Here is a 20,288-nt window from a genome sequence, read left to right as displayed (position 1 = left end):
TATCTCTGGAAAAGCTGTTGCTAATAACCCAAAAGGCCACATCCTATCTGAAGGATCCAAAGAGCACCTGTATGTGATTACCACAGAGACCCAGCAGCGCTTCTACTCCATTGTCTTCAGGCCACATACTATCCTTGTAAGAGTTTGCATTTGAACTGGTTTTAACACAAAGTGCACACAATGAATACCAAAAAAACAAAGTTTTTATAACTATCTTTATACACAGAATAAAAACACCTTTACAAACTGAAAACTTTAAACAGGTTTTTCCTTTCTTAATATTAACTTAAACAAAAACAAAAAAAAATTGTTTTCTGAAATGTTAACAATAAATAGTCCAAATAACAATTTACGTTATGTTACAAAAGCGCTGAATACTGGAATTGACATTTGTACAAATAAATCCTTCCAACAAAAAACAAAAACAAAAAAAGCCAGATTCAAAGACGAACCTGTCGTTTATTCCTCATTAAGACTCCTCTTCATTGTATCTAGTGTGAGAAGATGAAGCCTTTTCACAAATGAATAAACGTCACAAGAGCTTTTACATCGTAGAGTCAAAGCCCTCAAGGTGCTTGAAGGAGGCGAACCTTTAAAATCCCATTTGTGGAATGACGACAAGAGCTCTCTGACAATTTACACACAGAGATGAAGTTAAACATGTTGATGAGACAAAATGTTCACAATACTGCATATTGATGATGCTGGTTAATTGAAATTCGTAGAAAAAATCAGGATGCGATAAGTCTGGACTGTATTTGCTTTGAATAACTACATCGCAATGATGAAACTACTAAATTGGGAAAGTACTTAAAACATTAATTTCCCTTTAACTTCCCCACACGGAGTGTTGGCTGATGTTAAAGGGATGGTGAACATGTTTAGAGTCATGTTGACATTAGCCATAGTGTTTTGTTAGCATCCGGTATCAGTACAAGTCAATGGGGAATTAATGTTTTGCGCACAACCACTCAGGTTTTACTAGTGATTAAAGAACACGATTTAAAAAAGCTTAAAATAAGTGGAGCGTCAACTATGGCTTTAGTGTTTGAGTTCCTTAGATACTTCCAACTACTCGCTCTCGCGGAGTTGAAACGGAGCGTAACACTAATGGGAACTTTAAATGGTACCCATAACGGTTTTAATTTCAGTCTGTCGATGATAATGAATACGCGGTTGATCACATTATGGGTTAAGAGTGCCTCTGTTTAGTCTTCGACTGAAAACGGCTCAACTCGCTTCTTTGTTTGAACGAATGAGACACAAGCAAGAGAGCCAAAGTAAATGTTATTTGTCGTAGTAGTTGAGTGAAAACATTCCCAACTGCTGCGACATGGTTATTTAAAATAAAACAATATGTCGACCTGTTGATGCAACAACAAGCCAACCTGAAGACAATCTGTATCATCATCTCAACATATTAGAAGTGATGAAAGTTGCATGAAGCTACTGGCGACGGACATTGAACTCCGATGTGATTTCAGCACAAGCTTCAAAGGTAGCAATGAAGTCAACCAACAAAAGCTGCCATTTTTGCATGTAACATTTGACCGTAAGAAATGACAAACCTGATTCCAAACACATGCGGCAGGCTATGTTCTTAAAATGCAACCTGAACTGATAAAAGAGCACATGAAATGTCGGGCAGTATCGGAGGATTACTTCTACCTGCCCTGCTGTGTTATGTTATCTCTACTTTTGCAACTGAGGCCACAATAACAACTGAATAGAAGTCCCACCACATTCAACCTCTTTCTCACTGCCATCCCTTTCAAAAAAATCTGCTGTTTTTTTGCCACCAGCTGGGATCTGAACTGCACATTTTGACGGATTTACACATTTTGTGGGGTTAATCTGAGAGAGCAGAAGACGGACAAACACACAAAGAGCAGGAAGAGACATTAAAAGATCAGTGAAAATATTTTTGTTCAGATATGGCATAGTATTTTCCTGTACATGAGGTTGTGTTTTGTAAACGCATTTGTTTTTCTAAAGTGTTTGTTTCTTTTAAAGGGCATTTCAACTTAAAGAACAGTTCAGTGAAACCAACGAGTTTCTAACTCGTGTTGAACAATGGTCAAAGGTCCACTGTTATTATTGCACTTTTACAAACGGGGCAGGGGAGGGGGGGTTCGGTCTTTTCTCTACAGCCATCTTTTCTCCAAAGTAGAAGGGACGGCGTGGCGACAGTCTCAGACTCATGTCCTCCAGATGGCCGTTGGGTCGTTGGAGCCAGGTCCTCTCTAACCTCAGGGTGGATGGATGGAGGGCTCGGTCACAGCCAGCTCCTGAGCCAGGTCATTGAAGCGAGCAATGTAGTCCACGCTGCTCTCGCTCATCATACAAGCAAGCTGAGAGTCCATCTGCGAGCACGACCAAAGAGATTTCAATGTACAATAGTAATGACAACAGCAAAGACAACTGAAAAGGGACCTCTGGAATTTAAAGGAATAGTTTAATAATAATTTAGTTACCACTGGACGGAGCCAGGCTAGCTGTTTCCCCCATTTCTAGTCTTTATGTTGAGCTAAGCTGGCTGTAGCTTCACGTTAACATGAGAGTGGTATAAATCTTCTCATCTAAAGGCCTTTACACACCGGGGGCGTGACAAATAAACGTCACGAAAATGGGAAATACTTGGCTGCAAATATTTCGCATTAAAACTATTCATACCAGCAAAGATGCAAATTTGCAACACATTTTCAATAAAAGGTTCAGCAGTCTTTCTGAGGTAAACTGTTTTATAGCCTAAGCTGCTGTAAGCTATTTTATTGAGTTTGTAGTGTAGTAGAATTGTAGTGAATTTGAGTTTCCTCCGGTAAACAGGTATGCAGTGTATATGTCTAGGGCTTTTATTGTGAAAGGTAAGAACGGAAGGAGTGGATCTGGTCTGTGCTGCCTTTGTTAAGGTTGAAAGGAGTAATAAAGTTTGCCGTCCTGGTTCGGACCAAGGAGCTTCCGTGTTGTTGTACAATATAGTGTAGCCTACATATTGAATATGTCTGTTCTGCACAACGTGATTGGTTGATGCCTTTATTAGCTAAGCAAAAGCTCCAAAAAATTGTTTGAAAAAAATATATTGACGTGAGAATTAATCGCATGAAAAAACTCCCCAGATGTGTAACTCAACAAGAAAGTAAATAAGTGTATTCCCCAAAAATGTCAAACTATTTACAAGGAAGCCCATTTTTAGACTGGCACTGGAGTGTGCAACAAAAAAAATAGAATAAAAATGCAAAATTGCTAATTTGTCAAGGACTCACATACCAACATTATTTCCATTTACATATCCCGAAATGAGAAACTTACTTCTGCGACATCAGGAAGGCCACGGGACTGAAAGGAATCATGGGAGTTGCAGTCCAGCAGGCTAGGACCAAGCAAAGCAGTGCCACTGGAGGGGCCAGACGGGGTTAGGGTGGTCCGCTTGCCCTTATCAGGAGAGACCATGCTGGCTGGAAGGACAAGAGACAGACAGTGAATAAAAAGGGACAGCAGCACACATGAAGAGTGGAAACAAAGTCGTCTTTATGGGACGTCACTGCGAGAGGAAGTCTACAGTGTGTCAGTATCATTGTGCATTAATAAGAGAATAAAAGTTTAACGGCACAAAGAGTTCTTTGTGTTAATTTGCCTGACATTAAAGCTAGTATGTATTGTTTTACAGTCTAACATTTTGAATGCTGTGCAAAACTAAGCACATATTAATAAGCTGATGTTAGAGTTTTCATAGATGCAAAAGGGAGCAGAGACCTGCAGTCTGTAGTTTTTAAAATTTTCAATTCAACAGGCTGCTTGTCTGTCTCAGGCTTTAACTTTCATTTCTAATATCAACTCTTTGGATAGGAAGCAGACAGTAGAGTGTTTGTGTGTGTGCTTGTCCATGTTTATGTAAGAGAGAGAAAAGGATTTACAGAGGAGGCATCCCAGCGTAGAGTCCGATGAGTCGCTGGGGTACCACTGGGGGTCGTGGCTGGGCGATGGGATCCATCCTCTGGACGGGCTGACCGAGGGAGACGAGGTCAACAGTTTGGAGCCGTCGTTGTTGCTCAGCTTGGCTGGAGAGAGAGCGGCCTCCTCGCCTGCAGCAGAAGAGGTAAACAGCCATTAGATTACAAACACACACACACACACACACGATGTTCAAGTATTCAAACTGTCTTAACATGCAACTCAAGCTCTCATAAGAACACAAACCCTGTTGATGTGGATTGCAAATTTTTACGACCCGTTTCATCTCAATAAACAAACGACACTCCAGTATAAACATTTTAATTTAATGCTGCAATTTGCAATTTAAAAAGAAATAAATACACTCCACTTTAGGTTTCTATGTAAATGTCAGCATGTAGGGTAGAAACGCACCGTAGTGGGCAGAGTTGATGGCGAGCTCGATGATGGAGTCACTGATGTGCGTCTGAGTTTCTCCGGGGGCTAGAGCCTCTTCGGGGGGGCCGGGGAGAGAGATGTCCAGGAGCGAGGCTACGCTGGGTGGAGAGAGGAGGGAGTCCCCGCCGCCGGTCACTCCAGGAGACGGTGGAGGCTGACCATTCTGTGAAAAGAACAAGGAGAGCACTTCATTTGGAGCTGCTTTGTTTGATTTTCTACGGTTTTATTTCCTCAACAGATGAGTTTTCAGAGCAGCTGGCTTGGCTCGGATAGAATGACAGGACATTTTTTCTTCAGAAAACAACAGAAACATGGCTTTTTGCTCTTGTGGGTCCCAACTCAACATAAGTACCTTATTGTTTCTTGCACTAATAACTGCAGTCAGCCATCATCTTATTCTTCTAGGGCCACAAGCAGTACTTTACTGTGGCATTGCCCAATGGAGTTCCACTTCACCTTCACACTAAAGTAGTTATTCTCCATCATGCTTCACCACACCACTGCCCCTTAGGTTATTACAGTATATTCTACCGAGACGTGACCTGCATTCATGTTGAACCTCAGATATTTAGCCCCAAGTAGTCATTTAGCAGGTGAGGTGAGGAGACATGAAACCAAAGAGGATGGTTATGTGTAGACGCCAAGTGAAGCAAAGCTCCCAGTTTGGATCAGTGTGTGCTGCTGACCTCTGGGACGTTGTGCTGGAGGAGTTGAGAGTCTGGTTCAGCATCATCGATGGGCGTGGTGGCGAGGAGGGTGTTGTTATCGACAGCGGGAGAATTCAGCTCCCGACGGGGACTGCCAGGGATGATACCTGCAGTCTTAGCTGCCAGGTCGATGGCACCTGAAAGAGTATTAACAGTTTAGAAACACAGGGGGATTTGTCACATCAGCACATACCTTATATAAGTATCAACAGTAACTGAGCATGTGATGATGGGATAAAACAAAATGTAACTTCAGCAATTAAACTCAACAACAATGTGAATATAAAAATGGAAAGCATGACAGAGAGTAGCAGATGGGAGCTGGAAGAATGTTCTTTTTGTCTTTTTACTGCACAAAAGAGTATTTGTTCAGAACCAGATTGACTGTCAGATCATGTGGGAGGAAAGATCTCAATCATGTTCATATACTTTGAAACTGGAACTCGATTCTGGATAAAAAATCCAGAGAATCTTGCACAAAAATAAATAAATAACTTAATTTTTACAAAAGCTTGATTTAAAATACTTCCACCAACAATCCAGTTCAGTTCGTTACACATTATTTAGAACAGTTATTTTTGCATTTACATTAGTAAAAGGTTTGGATGGTACCAATAGAACAACTCCATTCTTGGTACCACCTCGGTCGAGGTTCCAAGCGAGCTGAGCCGATATTAGAAGGTGGAATTAAAACACTGCAGACCACTGATTGGTCAAAGAGAATCTTCACTAGCGCAACACAGGATATCCTGCACAAATCAGCGATTTTTAAATAGCCAAGTTGCGGTCAATAGCAGCCGCAATATTTAATTCACTTGACCCAGATTTTTTTTAAATAGCAGCTCGCGAAACTACACCATACACGTCATACAATTGATGAAATACGGATTCTCTGTTTTGGTTGCTGCTAAGCCCATTTAGTGAAGGAGCCATGTCAGAAAATATGTGTTTAAAAGCCAATTAAAAGAGATTTTTTTGCTAATGCTATTTATTATTATTTTTTACTGAAGACAAGAAGAGTTTAAATACTCAAACTTCAACAGTATAACATAAATTATACTCCATGTAGAATTTAACACATTTTAATAAAACAGATATTGATAAAAATAATGAAAGCGGTACATACTGGAGAGCTGGCTGGACGCTGCAGAGCTGGACGCTGCAGGGGACGCTTTGGACAGGAGGGGGCGGGAGGAAGGAGCAAGGCGAGCGTGGATTGGCCGGAAAGATCCAGTTCCTGAGGGAAGAAACAGGAAGTGAGAGAGCGAGAGATTAGCAGAGAGTAGTTGTCGAAAACGAGAAATGACACATGTAGTTATGTACAAAGAGCCCATTAGCTGAGTATATCACCAACATAACGTTGCACATAAATAAGCCTATTCAAGGACTTACTTTCAACAACGCAAGTATGACGTAAAAGTAACAGTACAATCTTTTAAACATTTCTATCTGTGGGATCCTGATGTCTGAGGAGTACCTGTGGCAGAGGAGTTGGAGAGGATGGAGAAGGAGCAGACGTGCTGAGGAGTATCTCCTGTAGTTCGGGGTAGGAGTGTTCGCTGTGGATAGTAAGACAGTAAGTAACTGAACTAAATGCACAGACAAGCGCTAGAAAAGACATTTAAAGTACAAGTATTCAACCAAATTCCTAACCCTATAAGGTTGCGTTTAACCCCATCCCAACCCAAACCCTATCATGGTCGACTATGTGGAGTTTGTACATGTTACAGACTCAAGTTTTTTGCGTCATTTCTTACTCAAGCTGAACATTTAAATTTTTTTTAGCAGCACAAGTGGGCAGAATTTGTGTTCAAGGCACTACAAAAGGACAGTTCATAATACTGGGCAAAGCTACAGAGACGTGTTGCTGTTCATTGCGATACTACAGAATAGATAAAGTAAAATATCTTTCTGTTCTTCTCTTACCTGAACTACAAGTGGTTTCCGGAGTTGTCTGTTTCGAGGTTTTCTTTGTCTTGCAAGGAAAAGATCGGACTGCATCTGTAAAAAAAACAACCAAAAAACAGCATATTAACATCTGTGCGTGTGGACGATATACCCATTTAGTCTTTGTACAATTGGTGTAAGAAATACCGCATTGCTCCGTCTTACACTGATAGAGTCGAGCTGCTGTTTGAGGGCGAGCTCTGCTTCCTTGTTGGGGGAAAACATTCGGTTGTGCCGCGAGCTGTTGGGGGGCAGCGTGGTGGGCACTGCAAACACGCTGCTTTCTGCTTCACTGCCCGCCGTCGACCCCAGCAGAGAGCGGGGGAGGTTGCGTCCACCTGAACAGGGGAGGAACAATAAGATACGCCATGTGAGGAGGGCCGAATATTTAAGAATAACGTATAAAACCATTGAACAGCATTTAGTGATTCTTTTGTTTGTGGAACAGCTGGTTTGTACTGGGGTTTTCTAACAATACTGGGAAATACAGTACACAAAGTACACATAAGTATTCAAAGTACTACTGCGCTAAAGACCGCAGTTACAGTCTTGACAGGGAAGCAGCTACACCGAAGTTGACTTCACATTTAGTGCCTGTAGTAGTGGCATTAGAATATGCGAGAGAGACCCATAAATACCTGGGACTCCAGCAGCTGGCAGGTGTAACCGGGCCCCTCGGACAGAGGCCTGCTGCCGGCCACAGTTGGGGCTGCGAACACCTGCTGTGGGACCCTTCCCCGGAGGTGTGAGGGCCTGGTTTTGCTCCTCTTGATGGGTCTTGAGTGGCGATGGAGCTGTGGAGCACAGCTCTGGAGCCTGGAGGAGAAGACACGTTATTGACACCATCTGCTGCTCTACATGTACATTTTTAAGTAATGCTTTCACTAGTGTTTAAAAGGTGGCACAGCACAATTCACAACGCATTCCCAGTGCTAAATTTGTTTCATATTAAAAAGTTTTAAATCTTTTGCCCATGTTCGACTGTTAAACTTCTAAATTTGCAACAAGTCTGCGCAAATAATCATGATATTCAAAAGTTTTGTTCACAAATACAAGATAAAATCTGTCAACCAGCAACAATATTGTGAGAAGTAGCAGTTAATCCCCACCAAAGGTTTAGGATTGACCTCAGTGGCGACCAGCTTGAGCAGGCAGCGTAAAACGCGCTGTGTCCTGTTGGGCTTGAGCTGTGCCAAGGCTTGTCCGTCTTCTTGGTTGAGGAAAGGAACCGCGATTGGCTGCCACTCGTACTCCAGCTGCAGCTTGCCAGGCTTCCCAAACATCAGGTAGAGCTCAGCCAGGGTGACGTTCTCTGCGTCACGGGCACTCCAGCCCTCCCCTCGGATCTGCTCGACAGCCCGTTCTTTGCCTGCCAGTGCCGAGCCCTGCGACATCCCCTCCTCTGAGCCGCTCATTGGAGGTTTGGCTGGAGGAGTCTGGTTAGCCTCTGGGGAAGAGGTGCTGGTGTTCTGCTCCTCATTGCACTGCTCCGATGAGCTTTCTGTACCACTACACAACCTCTCCATGCTTTTGGTCATTGTTAAACTACTACTGGCCTCCACACCAGTACAGGTCTTTCCCCCATCAGAGGGTCCCATCCCAGTTCCCTCTTCCCTAGGAGCCACAGTCTGCTGAGAGGAAGCAGGGATAGAAACCGACAGAGGTCTCTTCTCTTCTACCTTTGTAGAACAGTCTTGTGAAGGCTCAGGGTTAAGGGGTTCAGTCCGTCGACTATCACCCAATACAGTCACTGAAGTGCCACCAGCAGCGGCGCCTCCCCTTCCAGATTTAGTGCCAGTCCGAAGTGGTGGAGCCGTGTGAATACCCAGAATCTGGGCAGCTGGCAATTCCTTAGCGTTGGGCCGGTTCTTGCCACTTTCCAGCCAGTGTACAGTGCAGGAGGCCTTGGAGTGAACGACGCGTGCCACACCAGGCAGCGTGGTCAAAGTGCTGCTCTCAGCGGGGAAAAGAAAGAGCTCCTCCTGCTGGGATTTGCTGGGAGAGGCTGAGCCGGACTGGCCGCGTTCCAGGGCCTCCCTCTCCATCAGACTCTTGAGCTGAAGTGTCAGTGTCAAGGACTCGGACACAACTGACAGAAATAGGCATGTTTACTGTACACAAATGTTTTTTTTCTGCTCTACAAAGTTGCAAACCATATGATGTTTTAAAGGATACAATCCGCTGGTCGTGGTACGCCCACTTCTGTTTCAGATACTCAATGAGGCTGGAGACTTTCCTGTGGAGCTCCACCACCATCCTGAGTTGGAGAAGACACAACAAAAAGATAGTTGTTGATTTTACAAGCTGCCGTGGTGACATGGTGCAGAACAGCACTGGGCTGGGTGATTTAGTTTTTATGCTCCTAACATAAACTTATACACAAATGAGAATAAAGATTCACTTTCAACCCGGGCAACTAAAAATATACTATACATATATACTTAGGATTTATGCTATGTGTGGGGCTTCAGTTCAAAACTACTTGATGATGCATTCATGCAAACAGCGACATCTAAAAACTGACATTCATTTACCAAAAGGCATAGCGGTTTTAAGCTGTGCTTTTGGCAAATTTATCCTGAAAACTACGATTTGACAATAACAAACAAGAAAAATGTACTAAATGTTTATGGATTTTATACAATCATGATATCGCTGTGTTTGTTGGTAATTAACTTCCTCTCAGACTTTAGTTAACGGGCATGTCCTGACCTGAGGCGAGGGTTGTGGGCTAGACTCTGAACGCGGGACCAGGAGTGGTTACTGCGTGGTTGGAGCTCCACTGCCACCTTCAGGGGCAGACGCACCGGCTTCTGGTCCTCCTCGTCGCTCACTCCTGCAGGGACACGAAGACACGATGAGATTGAATGAGAAACACCAACAAAGAGCTAGAGTCGGCGTCCAGTCAGAGGGATTTATTAAGTATGAAGTCGTAAAACTTCGCAGAACTGCACAACAAAATACTGAACCTAAAGAGCCACAGAAATACTACATGAACAATACAATAAAAGCTCTCTTGCACACTTTCATGCTTAATGGATTAACAGGCAACAAAAACACAGTAGCCAAACTCAGTGGTACTGAAGAGGAAACGGAAAGGAACCACGACAAAGCTCTTTGCCAAGATTTTTTTTTGCAAAACACTGAAAATAACCACTGATTACATGAGAAACACTTCAGATGCACAGTGGGATTCTAGTTTTTCATCATTGGTTTTCTCTAAGTTTGGCGAGTGTCTGTTATTAATAAACAGAGGGGAAGATGCCAGTCGGTCGGACCAGTCATCTCCCTCCTGCTCTTCCTCCTCACTGTGCTCCCACGGAGTTACCATGGAAACGCCACTAGCCCACACGCTGCCATTGTTATTGCCAAAACCCCGCCCCCACAGACCCTGTGCCTCATCATCGCCACGGTTTGGATTTTCAGCACTGATGTTTGTTTACTTTGCATGTATAGTGTGTGTGTTGGGTGTCTGTCTGTGCGTCGCACGCTCACCATCTGGGTCACAAAGTTTCTTCAGAGCTCGGCACATGGGTGCTTTGATTCGCAGGTTCCTCCCTTTGGAGCGCACGGTGGTGGCCCTGGTCGAACACACAGAACAGCAGTGAAATCTTTAATGTTAAGGTTTCTGGATCACATAAACGTCACAGAATTAGCTGAATAACTGCACAAGTAGCAAACAAAATAAAAAAAACAAACATTTTATAACACCGTAACCATGCAGTAAGTAATATTATACCATATCCTAATATTTTGAAAACTGTCCTTCAAGTATTAGTCAGTGATGTTGGTGGTCTACTTAGGATAAAATGTCTTGTATTATATTTCATCATGACCTCATATTGAGGGTGTAAGCATATCTGTGTTTTTTGCAGATGTGATATAGTGCTTAAAAATAAAAAAAATGCATACTTGACAATCTCAGATGTGTGCATGTAAACACAACCTGTTTTATTTAACATAAAAACTGAAAACAGTGTGAGTGGGTCATGCATTTGTTTCAATTTCACTACCGACTTACCCTTGCTGGATTAGTTCGTTCAGCTTTGACACGTTCTTATCATCCATTACTGTCAAAGACAAAACACAGAGCTGTTTACGACATCGTCCCTCAGGAGCAGCCGTCCCCCCATGACTGGGAGGGTTCAGCGCTTAATCACATCCCTCGTGTCCCAAAACTAACACACAGAACAACTTTTAAAAAAGGCATGCATTCAAACAATGTCTCCACTTACACCCTCCGATTTTTTTGCGGAGCTCGGCGTAGCAGATGAGGCCGTACAGTTCTTGAGAGGATTTCTTCAGCACTCTGGAGTACGCTGGGAAGGAGAGGTGGCACAAGTCACAACGACAGCAACGCAGGAGGCATGTGTATGCAACATAAAGATAACACGACAGTGACACTGGGGGCCTTTTGTAGTGGAGAGGGGCTCAGTCTGCTTGCCTAACAAAATGCTATATAAACAACAGTGTGGGGATTAGTGAAAAAACATGAACCTGGATATGACTAGAAAGGGGAGCTCACCATTGGCAAAGTCAATGTGTTTGGAGATCTTGTGCCACGTCCGGTAGTAAAAATGGCGGACCTGCTCCTTGTTCTTCACCATGTTGGCCGGCTTGCCTCTTTTCTTGTACTTCATCGCGATGTTGTTCTGGATAGCCTCGAAATCCTTCCCATGCTGGAGACCATAGTAGTTAGAGATGAGTATAAGATGTCAATAATAAATGTCAACACGTGAAAGTGTAACGTATTTGGTTCTGCCCTTTACCTCGTAGAGCCCCTCAAAGAAGCTGTTTTTGTCCTCCGTGCTCCAGGACTCCCACTGCCGACGGGCCCTCTTCTGGTTGCCAGCTTGCTCCTCCTTCTCAGCAGACCCTTGGCCCTTGGAGGCCTTCGACACTCCCCCCGTGGAGCCGGCCACTGGCCCCGACTGTCCCACTGTCCCCTGGGAGGAAGAGCCGTTCTCCGCCCCTGTGTTACACAGAGACAGGAGCCCACAAATCCATCAGTCATGAAACATCCAGAGTAAAAACAACTTCGATATCAGAGTAAAAAACATGTGAGGATTGAGGCAAATGTTTTGGTTGACATCCTGGGTTGTTTTGTATGGCACAGAAAGAATAACACAATTGTAGTTGGTTTGGGAGATGTTAAAATACATGCACAGCCACCCACTGCCGTTACACTGCACAACCTGCAGAGCTTCCCCCTCTGTGGTTCAGCTCTGGCAGGGAGGCAGGAAAAGCAATCAGTCCCCACGGCCAGGTCCACAGCACACGGGTCCAAAACCAACTTCTGATGGGGCTCCAATAGCTGCGTTTACTCCGGCGCAGAGCACAATGCCAGAGGCATTAGAAAAGAGAAGCACAGAGGCAGTAGCTGTTGCAGCACTGCTCTATTTTAAGGCAAATGTAGAGTTTCCGCCAAAATGGGAGTTCATTTACAAATACAAATCTCTGTGTGGGTCATAAGGCACTAACCTAGATGTGTCCCTTCCAAAATAGATGTGCACCAATATAGCATCACGTTAAAATAAGTAGGGCTTATTATTCACTGTCTCTCTCTTTACAACAACAACAACAAAAGAAATCCACCAGTCATACCTGTCAGAGCACACCAACTCATCAATGTACTGTAAATGTTCTGTCTGGTCCGAGTCCAATTCATTTATAAAGTCATTTTTTAAGGAAGAAAAAACGGACATACTGTCATTACACAGTAGCATAATTATTTACACTGAAACAAGTTAGTATAATAATAATTCTTCACTATATCTGTGAGAAAAAAACAAAATCCTTGAGTAGGGAAGATGCTAGAGTTGTCCCGAATACCATTCTTTGGCCTTCGAGGCTTTGGTGAGAAATATTCGAAGGTATTCGAAGCTTCACGGCGCGGCGCAGCAGGCTGACACGTTCATCTGTCTGTCTCCATCTTCCCAGTTTCAGTGCCGCGCTACTGTACACCGACGCACCTCTACACACAACAAACAGCGATATCCGTCTGAGAACAACTAATAATAATTCATGTTGAATATGAATAATGTTGAGGGATTATTCATTATTTCATGGGCTATTTGGGGATTTATACATTATTATTACATACTTATATATAAATATAAAAGCATTTGAAAACTGATTTGGAGGTTGATTACCACGGCAATGGTCGAAGCATTCGGGTCAGCCCTAGAAGAGGCAGGTTTCTGGTTGTTGGTGTTAAATAACAGGCTTTCAAATTGGCAGAAACCACCTCAGTAGCTGTAAGTTTCAAACACACCTGCCCCACCCGACTGCCTCACCTTTCTTCAGTGTTTATCATTATATGTGATCAGTAATCTGTAATGTGTTTAAAAGGCAGTAAAGCCTGAGAGCCTTAAATTATCTCTAGCTTTGTTTGTGGTGACATGCATGGGTAAATTGTACAAACATGTCTTTTATTAATTTTATTTTGACATGACACAAAAAAAGGTTAATTCCCAAATTGATTGGATCAGTGGATTAATGACATTAATCCACTGGAGGGCAATAAGGTCACGCTGTTTCAAGTTTCAAACACACCTGCCCCACCTGACTGCCTCGCCTTTCTTCAGTGTTAATCATTATATGTGATCAGTTATCGATGAGGCTAATCCTTCGGTTTGTTTAAAAGTCATTAAAGCCTGAGAGCCTCTAGCTTTAGTTTTTTGCTCGGACACACTCTCGTTTCAATTCACCAATGGCAGTGTCTGACATTTGCTAAAATGACAATGCTTCACTATGGCATTTTTTAGTTGTTTGTTGCATCACTATTGTTTGTGGTGACATGCATGGATAATTCTCTTTTTTTATTTTATTTTGGTTGCAGGTTCAAACACGGCTTGGGGCCCTTCTGTGTGGAGTTTGCATGTTCTCCCCGTGTTAACGTGGGTTTTCTCCGGGTTCTCCGGTTTCCTCCCACAGTCCAAAAACATGCAGGTTAGGTTAATTGTTGACTCTAAATTGCCTGTAGGTGTGAATGGTTATCTGTCTCTATGTGTCAGCCTTGTGATAGTCTGGCGACCTGTCCAAGGTGTACCACGCCTTCACCCAATGTCAGCTGGGATCAGCTCCAGCCCCGCCGTGACCCTGAATAGGATAAGCGGTTACAGATAATTCTATTTTGACATGACACAAAAAAAAGTTAATTCACAAATTGATTGGATCAGTGGATCAATGAAATAAATGGTCATCCTGCTCTTTTTTCTATTTGCTGACAAAAATAAAATAAAAGTGTAAGCAACCATCTATAATAATGCTGCTCTCATTTCCATGCAGAAACACTTCAGTCTTAAACCTGTGATTTGTATTTTTCTACACTCACTTAACAGTCAGCCCCTGCGTTTTTAAAGTCTAGTTTCCAAGAAATTGTGACTGAAAATAGGCAGATCTTAAATTTAAATTTAAGTTCTGGTCTGTTTCCACAGAAATGGTTCACAAGATGGTATTGCAACTTGCAGCCAAACATCTACCCAGAGTACAACCCAGCCGGTGGCCCAGAGAGAGAGAGTACAACAACAAGAACCAGCATCAGTGTAGCCATCACTGATAAACAAACAGTAAACACACTGCCAGCTGAGGGCAGGCAGACCCACTGCTAATCCCACCTAGAGACACTTTCCTCTGAGCTGATCACATCCATACCTTTAGCCCCAACCGACTGCCTCGCCTTTCTTTAGTGTTTATCATTATATGTGATCAGTTATCGATGAGGCTAATCCTTCGGTTTGTTTAAAAGTCAGTAAAGCCTGAGAGCCTCTAGCTTTAGTTTTTTGCTCGGACACACTCTCATTTCAATTCACCAACGGCAGTGTCTGACATGTGTACCCCGCCTTCACCCAATGTCAGCTGGGATCAGCTCCAGCCCCCCACAACCCTGAAGAGGATAAGTGGTTACAGATAATTCTATTTTGACATGATACAAAGAAAGTTAATTCACAATTTGATTGGATCAGTGGATCAATTAAATAATTGGTCATCCTGCTCTTTTTTTCTATTTACTGACAAAAATAAAATAAATTGTAAGCAACCATCTATAATAATGCTGCTCTCGAGTCATTTCCATGCAGAAACACTTCAAGTCTTTAACCTCTGATTTGTATTTTTCTACACTCACTTGACAGTCAGCCCTGCGTTTTTAAAGTCAAGTTTCCAAGAAAATTGTGACTGAAAATAGGCAGATCTTAATATAAATTTAAGTTCTGGTCTGTTTCCACAGCAATGGTTCACAGGATGGTATTGCAACTTGAGCTCGAGCAGCCAAACATCTACCCTGAGTACAACCCAGCCGGTGGCCCAGAGAGAGTACAACAGAGCCAGCATCAGTGTAGCCATCACTGATAAACAAACAGTAAACACACTGCCAGCTGAGGGCAGATCCCCCTGCTAATCCCACCTAGAGACACTTTCCTCTGAGCTGATCACATCCATACCTTTAACCCCAACCGACTGCCTCGCCTTTCTTTAGTGTTTATCATTATATGTGATCAGTTATCGATGAGGCTAATCCTTTGGTTTGTTTAAAAGTCAGTAAAGCCTGTTTTTTTGCTCGGACACACTCATTTCAATTCACCAATGTCAGTGTCTGACATGTGTACTCTGCCTTCGCCTAATGTCAGCTGGGATCAGCTCCAGCCCCCCACAACTCTGAATAGGATAAGCGGTTACAGATAATTCTATTTTGACATAACACAAAAAAAAGTTAATTCACAAATTTATATTTTCTGACAGAAATAAAAATAAAATAAAAGTGTAAGCAACCATCTATAATAATGCTGCTCTCATTTCCATGCAGAAACACCTCAGTCTTAAACCAGTAATTTATAATTTTCTACACTCACTTGACAAGTCAGCTCTGCAGTTTTTAAAGCCATAACATCAAGTTTCCAAGAAATGGTGACTGAAAATAGGCAGATCTTAATTTAAATTTACGTTCAGGTCTGCTTCTAACAGAAATGGCTCACAGGATGGTATTGCAACTTGCAGCCAAACATCTACCCAGAGTACAACCCAGAGAGAGTACAACGGAACCAGCATCAGTGTAGCCATCACTGATAAACAAACAAGTAAACACAGTGCCAGCTGATGGGCAGACCCCCTATAGACACTTTCCTCTGAGCTGATCACATCCATATACCTTTAGATTTGGCTCCTCCGTGTCCATTGATGGTGGAGCCGATTGAATCCTTCCGGATGCGCTTGCTCGGAGGTCGAACGCTTGATCGGAGAAAATGATGCTGGTCGTGACACGGAGGGGTGGACTCCGCCGAGGTCTGGAGCTGCTGGGTCGAGCCAAGCCCGGCTCGGTTCGGCGGAGAAGCGGGCAGAACCGGAGCCGAACCGGGGCTGAGAGCCGCTGTTGATGGATTAAGACTTTCCACTCCGTCGTCTCCCTCCTTTGTACTGCGCTCCTCGCTCGCCTGCTCTCCGCTCTCCTCCTCCTCCTCGTCGGGCTTTCTGGACGGATTCCTCCCTCCATCGACACCGATCCCCTCCCTGGAGCCCAGCGTCATGCTGCCAACAAACACAGTCAAAACAAAATGTGTCACATTAAGGAGCAAAAGCGGTGTGCAAAATTAAACTTCTGAAGAGACGACGTTCACTGTCTCTCAACATGGCCGCCGCTGTTTGTTTCAAATCCCCTCTCCAGTCCCGACAAAACAAACACACAATATTTGCATTAAACGTCTTGAGATCAATTATATTCAACAACCAGAACAGTTTAGTAAGAGTCGGCGGTGTTTTATTGAGTGTTTTCGCCTCAAAAAGGCTAATATTTAAGGTTGAATTTCAACTAAATTGAAATGCGAGCGCTTTTCAGTTTAGCGCCCTGCAGAAACGACAACGAAACCTCCTCTCGGCGCAGTCGACCTCTAAATAAAGTGCTTATTTTAAACATTATTTTACCCATTTTCGTGCTCTTCGCTAGTAGGCGACGTCTTCTTCCTCTTCACCATGAGTCCGACCGGTTAGATTGGCAAATACTGGTCAAATTGAGCATAATAAAACCCGAGAGCGATCCCTCCGCTTTCTGCCCTCTCCTTGCTCCTGCTTCGACTGAGCTGAACTCTCTCTGCGCAGTTCAACTGTTCTTCTATCAGCAACAACATTACTCAATGCTTCTTCTTTGTAACAAAAAATAAAACTATATTACACTGACAGGTAACATATACTAATAATGCATCCATTGAAGAAGAATTTCCCTGCAGCATATGTCAGTGGAGAATTGATAAATAGTTTTATTAACCTGATGTGTGCAAAGTGGACTTTGCTTGTCACTACGTCACTATCATCTGCAGAAATTATGTCTGCAAAGCAATTTATTTCATATGCATCCTGCAAATTGTACAGCTTTGTGACATATACTTTATTTGCTTACATTACTATCACCTAATACAAATACTTAATCAAACGTCAAAATCAGGACTTTCTTTATGGTGCACATCAAGACCAGGTGTATTACATTTGTAATAGATAATGTGTTAACATGACATCATGTATAATATTGCTCGATTGTTATCCACTAATCTATTTTATTTATGAGTAATAAGGAGTGTGGCAGTCCAGATGGATGACAGCAAGAGAAAGCTACACAAAGAATTGCATATGAGTAGCTTTGAGTATGAAAATGACAAATGGTGTCTCCCTCTTTCTATGCATTGACACATAGCCTTTTAAATCACCTGTTTTGTGTCATCTAAACGCAAAAATCTCAGATTGCATCAGTCACAAAGTATAAGTGATTTAACAGCCCCAAAATACTAGTAAGGTTTAATCATTAGTCTTGTCTTCTCATTGGCATCTTCCTACTCCAAGTAAGTGTAATGTTAATAGATGAATGCAACTATAATTTAACTTATACTAAATGTCAAAATATGGTTTCACTGTAGCTTCAGTTTTAATCTAAAACCATACAGCATCACACTGATTTCACACAGTTACACATTGCTCCTGCAGTGTTAACAGTCCTTGTAGTGATTATAGTAGCCTAACCACTGGTTTGGTGTTATACTATGAAGGTTGACATTAATCTAGAAGTGCAATGGGGGTAATAGTTAATAATAAATACGTTATTTATACTATCAGTTGTCCTAATAAACTGTATTACATAAGTACAAGAGTCGTCTCCATTCATAACGTGGTAGCTAGCATGGCTGCTGTCGTTGGCTAGGTAACGCTAACGCTGTCAAAACAGCCATATAACGTTGCAAAAACGGCTTGTAACTTAATAATTATTTCACACAGAGCTTCAGACAGTTGGTAAGATGTTTACCGCTTATTAAAGTTGAGGAATTACCTGAAGTGGAAGCCTGTTATTGCTTATGGAGGAGACACAGGCTAGCATTGCTAGCTCGGCAGGCAGCTGTCCAGCTCGTTGCTCGATGACAGTTCCTCACACGCGTATAGACACGCCCACTACAACTCGAAAACAAACCATCTGATTGGTCGGGAATACACGAGGCCGACGGTTAGAAATGTGATTGACAGGCGGCTCCGCCAATGGTTAGCGAGAGAGACCCTGACGATGAACCAATCATTTCTCTTTCCTGTTATGACGTTGACATTTTCCCAATATGTGATTTTAAAATGAAATTACATTTTGACTCCTCAATAATCTAACATTTTTACTCAGTAATAAAGCGTATTTCAACGAGATTATATCACCGCAATGAAGGTTTTTTGGCGCTCCCTAAAATAAGTTCCGCCCAGAAAGTGATTGACATTTTGGTGATCCAATCAAAAGGCAGAACATGGAAGGTTGCGCTTGATTTTATTCATGGCGTACGCCGAAAGTCACCCGGTTGAGCGGAATCCAGCTCCTATTGGATACTTAGTGCTGGCAACAAACCACTAATTTACAACCATGCTATAAAGCACACATAAATTGTTAAAAAGGGCTTTTAATTCAACAGCATCTGCACTTCATTTGTTAGTTAATATGTCAGTCTCAGCTGCCTTTTGTTCAGACCAGACGTCCCGGTGCAACAAAACAAGCGTCACATACTGAGATTAGTGTACGGGTTTGTTTGTTTAATGTCTCCGTGACAAACCAACAGGGCGGAGTTTAAAGTTTATTTTTTATATACGACATGTATAAAATATGATATGTGTTAACAGATGCATCACAAAAGACAGTAACTTTAGTAATGTTGTTACTAAAGAGCAGGTTTGTCTCCAAAACACTTCTACGCAATGGATTACTTATTGTTTTGTTTATTTATTTATTTGTTTTGCACAATTTTAAGACTATACAACATAACAAATACATAAATAAATAATATACAGTGCAGGAAGAGGCAAAAAAACAAAACACTGGGCTTATCTGAAGCCTCCACCTAGAGACAAGATTAATATAAAGAAATAATATGACGACATAATAGTGATAACAAACAATTAGGACAAGATATATAATAACAACAACAATAGAGTAAATATATAAAAAAAAGACTAGTGTGTGTGTGTGTTGCATGGATGTGTATGGTTAGTGTTTATGAGGAGGATATTGATTTAAATATCTATAAAGAGTTCTTCAAACAACATTGTGAGTGGAAAAAAATAAAAAACATAAAAACAGATACATGGACAACATGGGGAAAAGCAATTACAAAACAGCTATTAGATTGATAGATAGATAGATAGACTTTATTGTCATTGTCATTGAAAACAACGAAAAACAGTTTAGCAGCTCTTTGCAGTGAAAAACAAACATTCAGTCACAAAGTAGAACATTAAATATTTTAATAATATTTTACAATTAAATGACCCTTTAAGCGACTTTTGAAACATATGACAGATGAACAGTTTATTGATAGATGTGGAAAGCTACTCCATCATTTGGTTCCCCTAAATCGCATCGAAAGTTGACCTCTACTTGTGAGGAATTTAGGAGGATGAACTAGAGATTGACGGGTTGTGTAAAGGAGGATTTAAATTTAAATTGCATATGAGTAGCTTTGAGTATGAAAATGACAAATGGTGTCTCCCCCTTTCTATGCATTGACACATAGCCTTTTAAATCACCTGTTTTGTGTCATCTAAACGCAAAAATCTCAGATTGCATCAGTCACAAAGTATAAGTGATCTAACAGCCCCAAAATACTAGTAAGGTTTAATCATTTTTCTTGTCTTCTCATTGGCATCTTCCTACTCCAAGTAATTGTAATGTTAATAGATGAATGCAACTATAATTTAACTTATACTCAATGTCAAAATATCGTTTCACTGTAACAATAA

General features: G+C 42.1%; 1 protein-coding gene across 2 annotated transcripts; it reads right to left on the bottom strand.

The window, feature by feature from the left end:
* Positions 1-201: 201 nt before the first annotated feature.
* On the bottom strand, positions 202-18,486 carry cramp1 (cramped chromatin regulator homolog 1). Of its 2 annotated transcripts, none has more exons than XM_037791954.1 (20): positions 18,352-18,486; positions 16,192-16,568; positions 11,813-12,015; positions 11,569-11,722; positions 11,279-11,362; positions 11,065-11,113; positions 10,539-10,624; positions 9,756-9,879; positions 9,219-9,300; positions 8,153-9,100; positions 7,682-7,859; positions 7,209-7,381; positions 7,023-7,097; positions 6,574-6,655; positions 6,223-6,333; positions 5,076-5,233; positions 4,366-4,552; positions 3,915-4,082; positions 3,310-3,455; positions 202-2,363 (listed from the first exon to the last, which is right to left on the bottom strand). In XM_037791954.1, the coding sequence occupies exons 2-20, from the start codon at positions 16,565-16,567 to the stop codon at positions 2,250-2,252; spliced, it is 3,498 nt and encodes a 1,165-aa protein (XP_037647882.1). In that variant the 5' UTR covers position 16,568; positions 18,352-18,486; the 3' UTR covers positions 202-2,249. The 2 variants fall into 2 exon arrangements, with proteins under 2 accessions (XP_037647882.1, XP_037647881.1); XM_037791953.1 differs by lacking the exon at positions 18,352-18,486 and adding an exon at positions 16,962-17,123.
* Positions 18,487-20,288: the final 1,802 nt, after the last annotated feature.

The sequence above is a fragment of the Sebastes umbrosus genome, chromosome 14 (assembly GCF_015220745.1).
Source record: "Sebastes umbrosus isolate fSebUmb1 chromosome 14, fSebUmb1.pri, whole genome shotgun sequence".
Taxonomy (NCBI): Eukaryota; Metazoa; Chordata; class Actinopteri; order Perciformes; family Sebastidae; genus Sebastes; species Sebastes umbrosus.
This window is presented reverse-complemented; position numbering and strand designations above follow the sequence as displayed.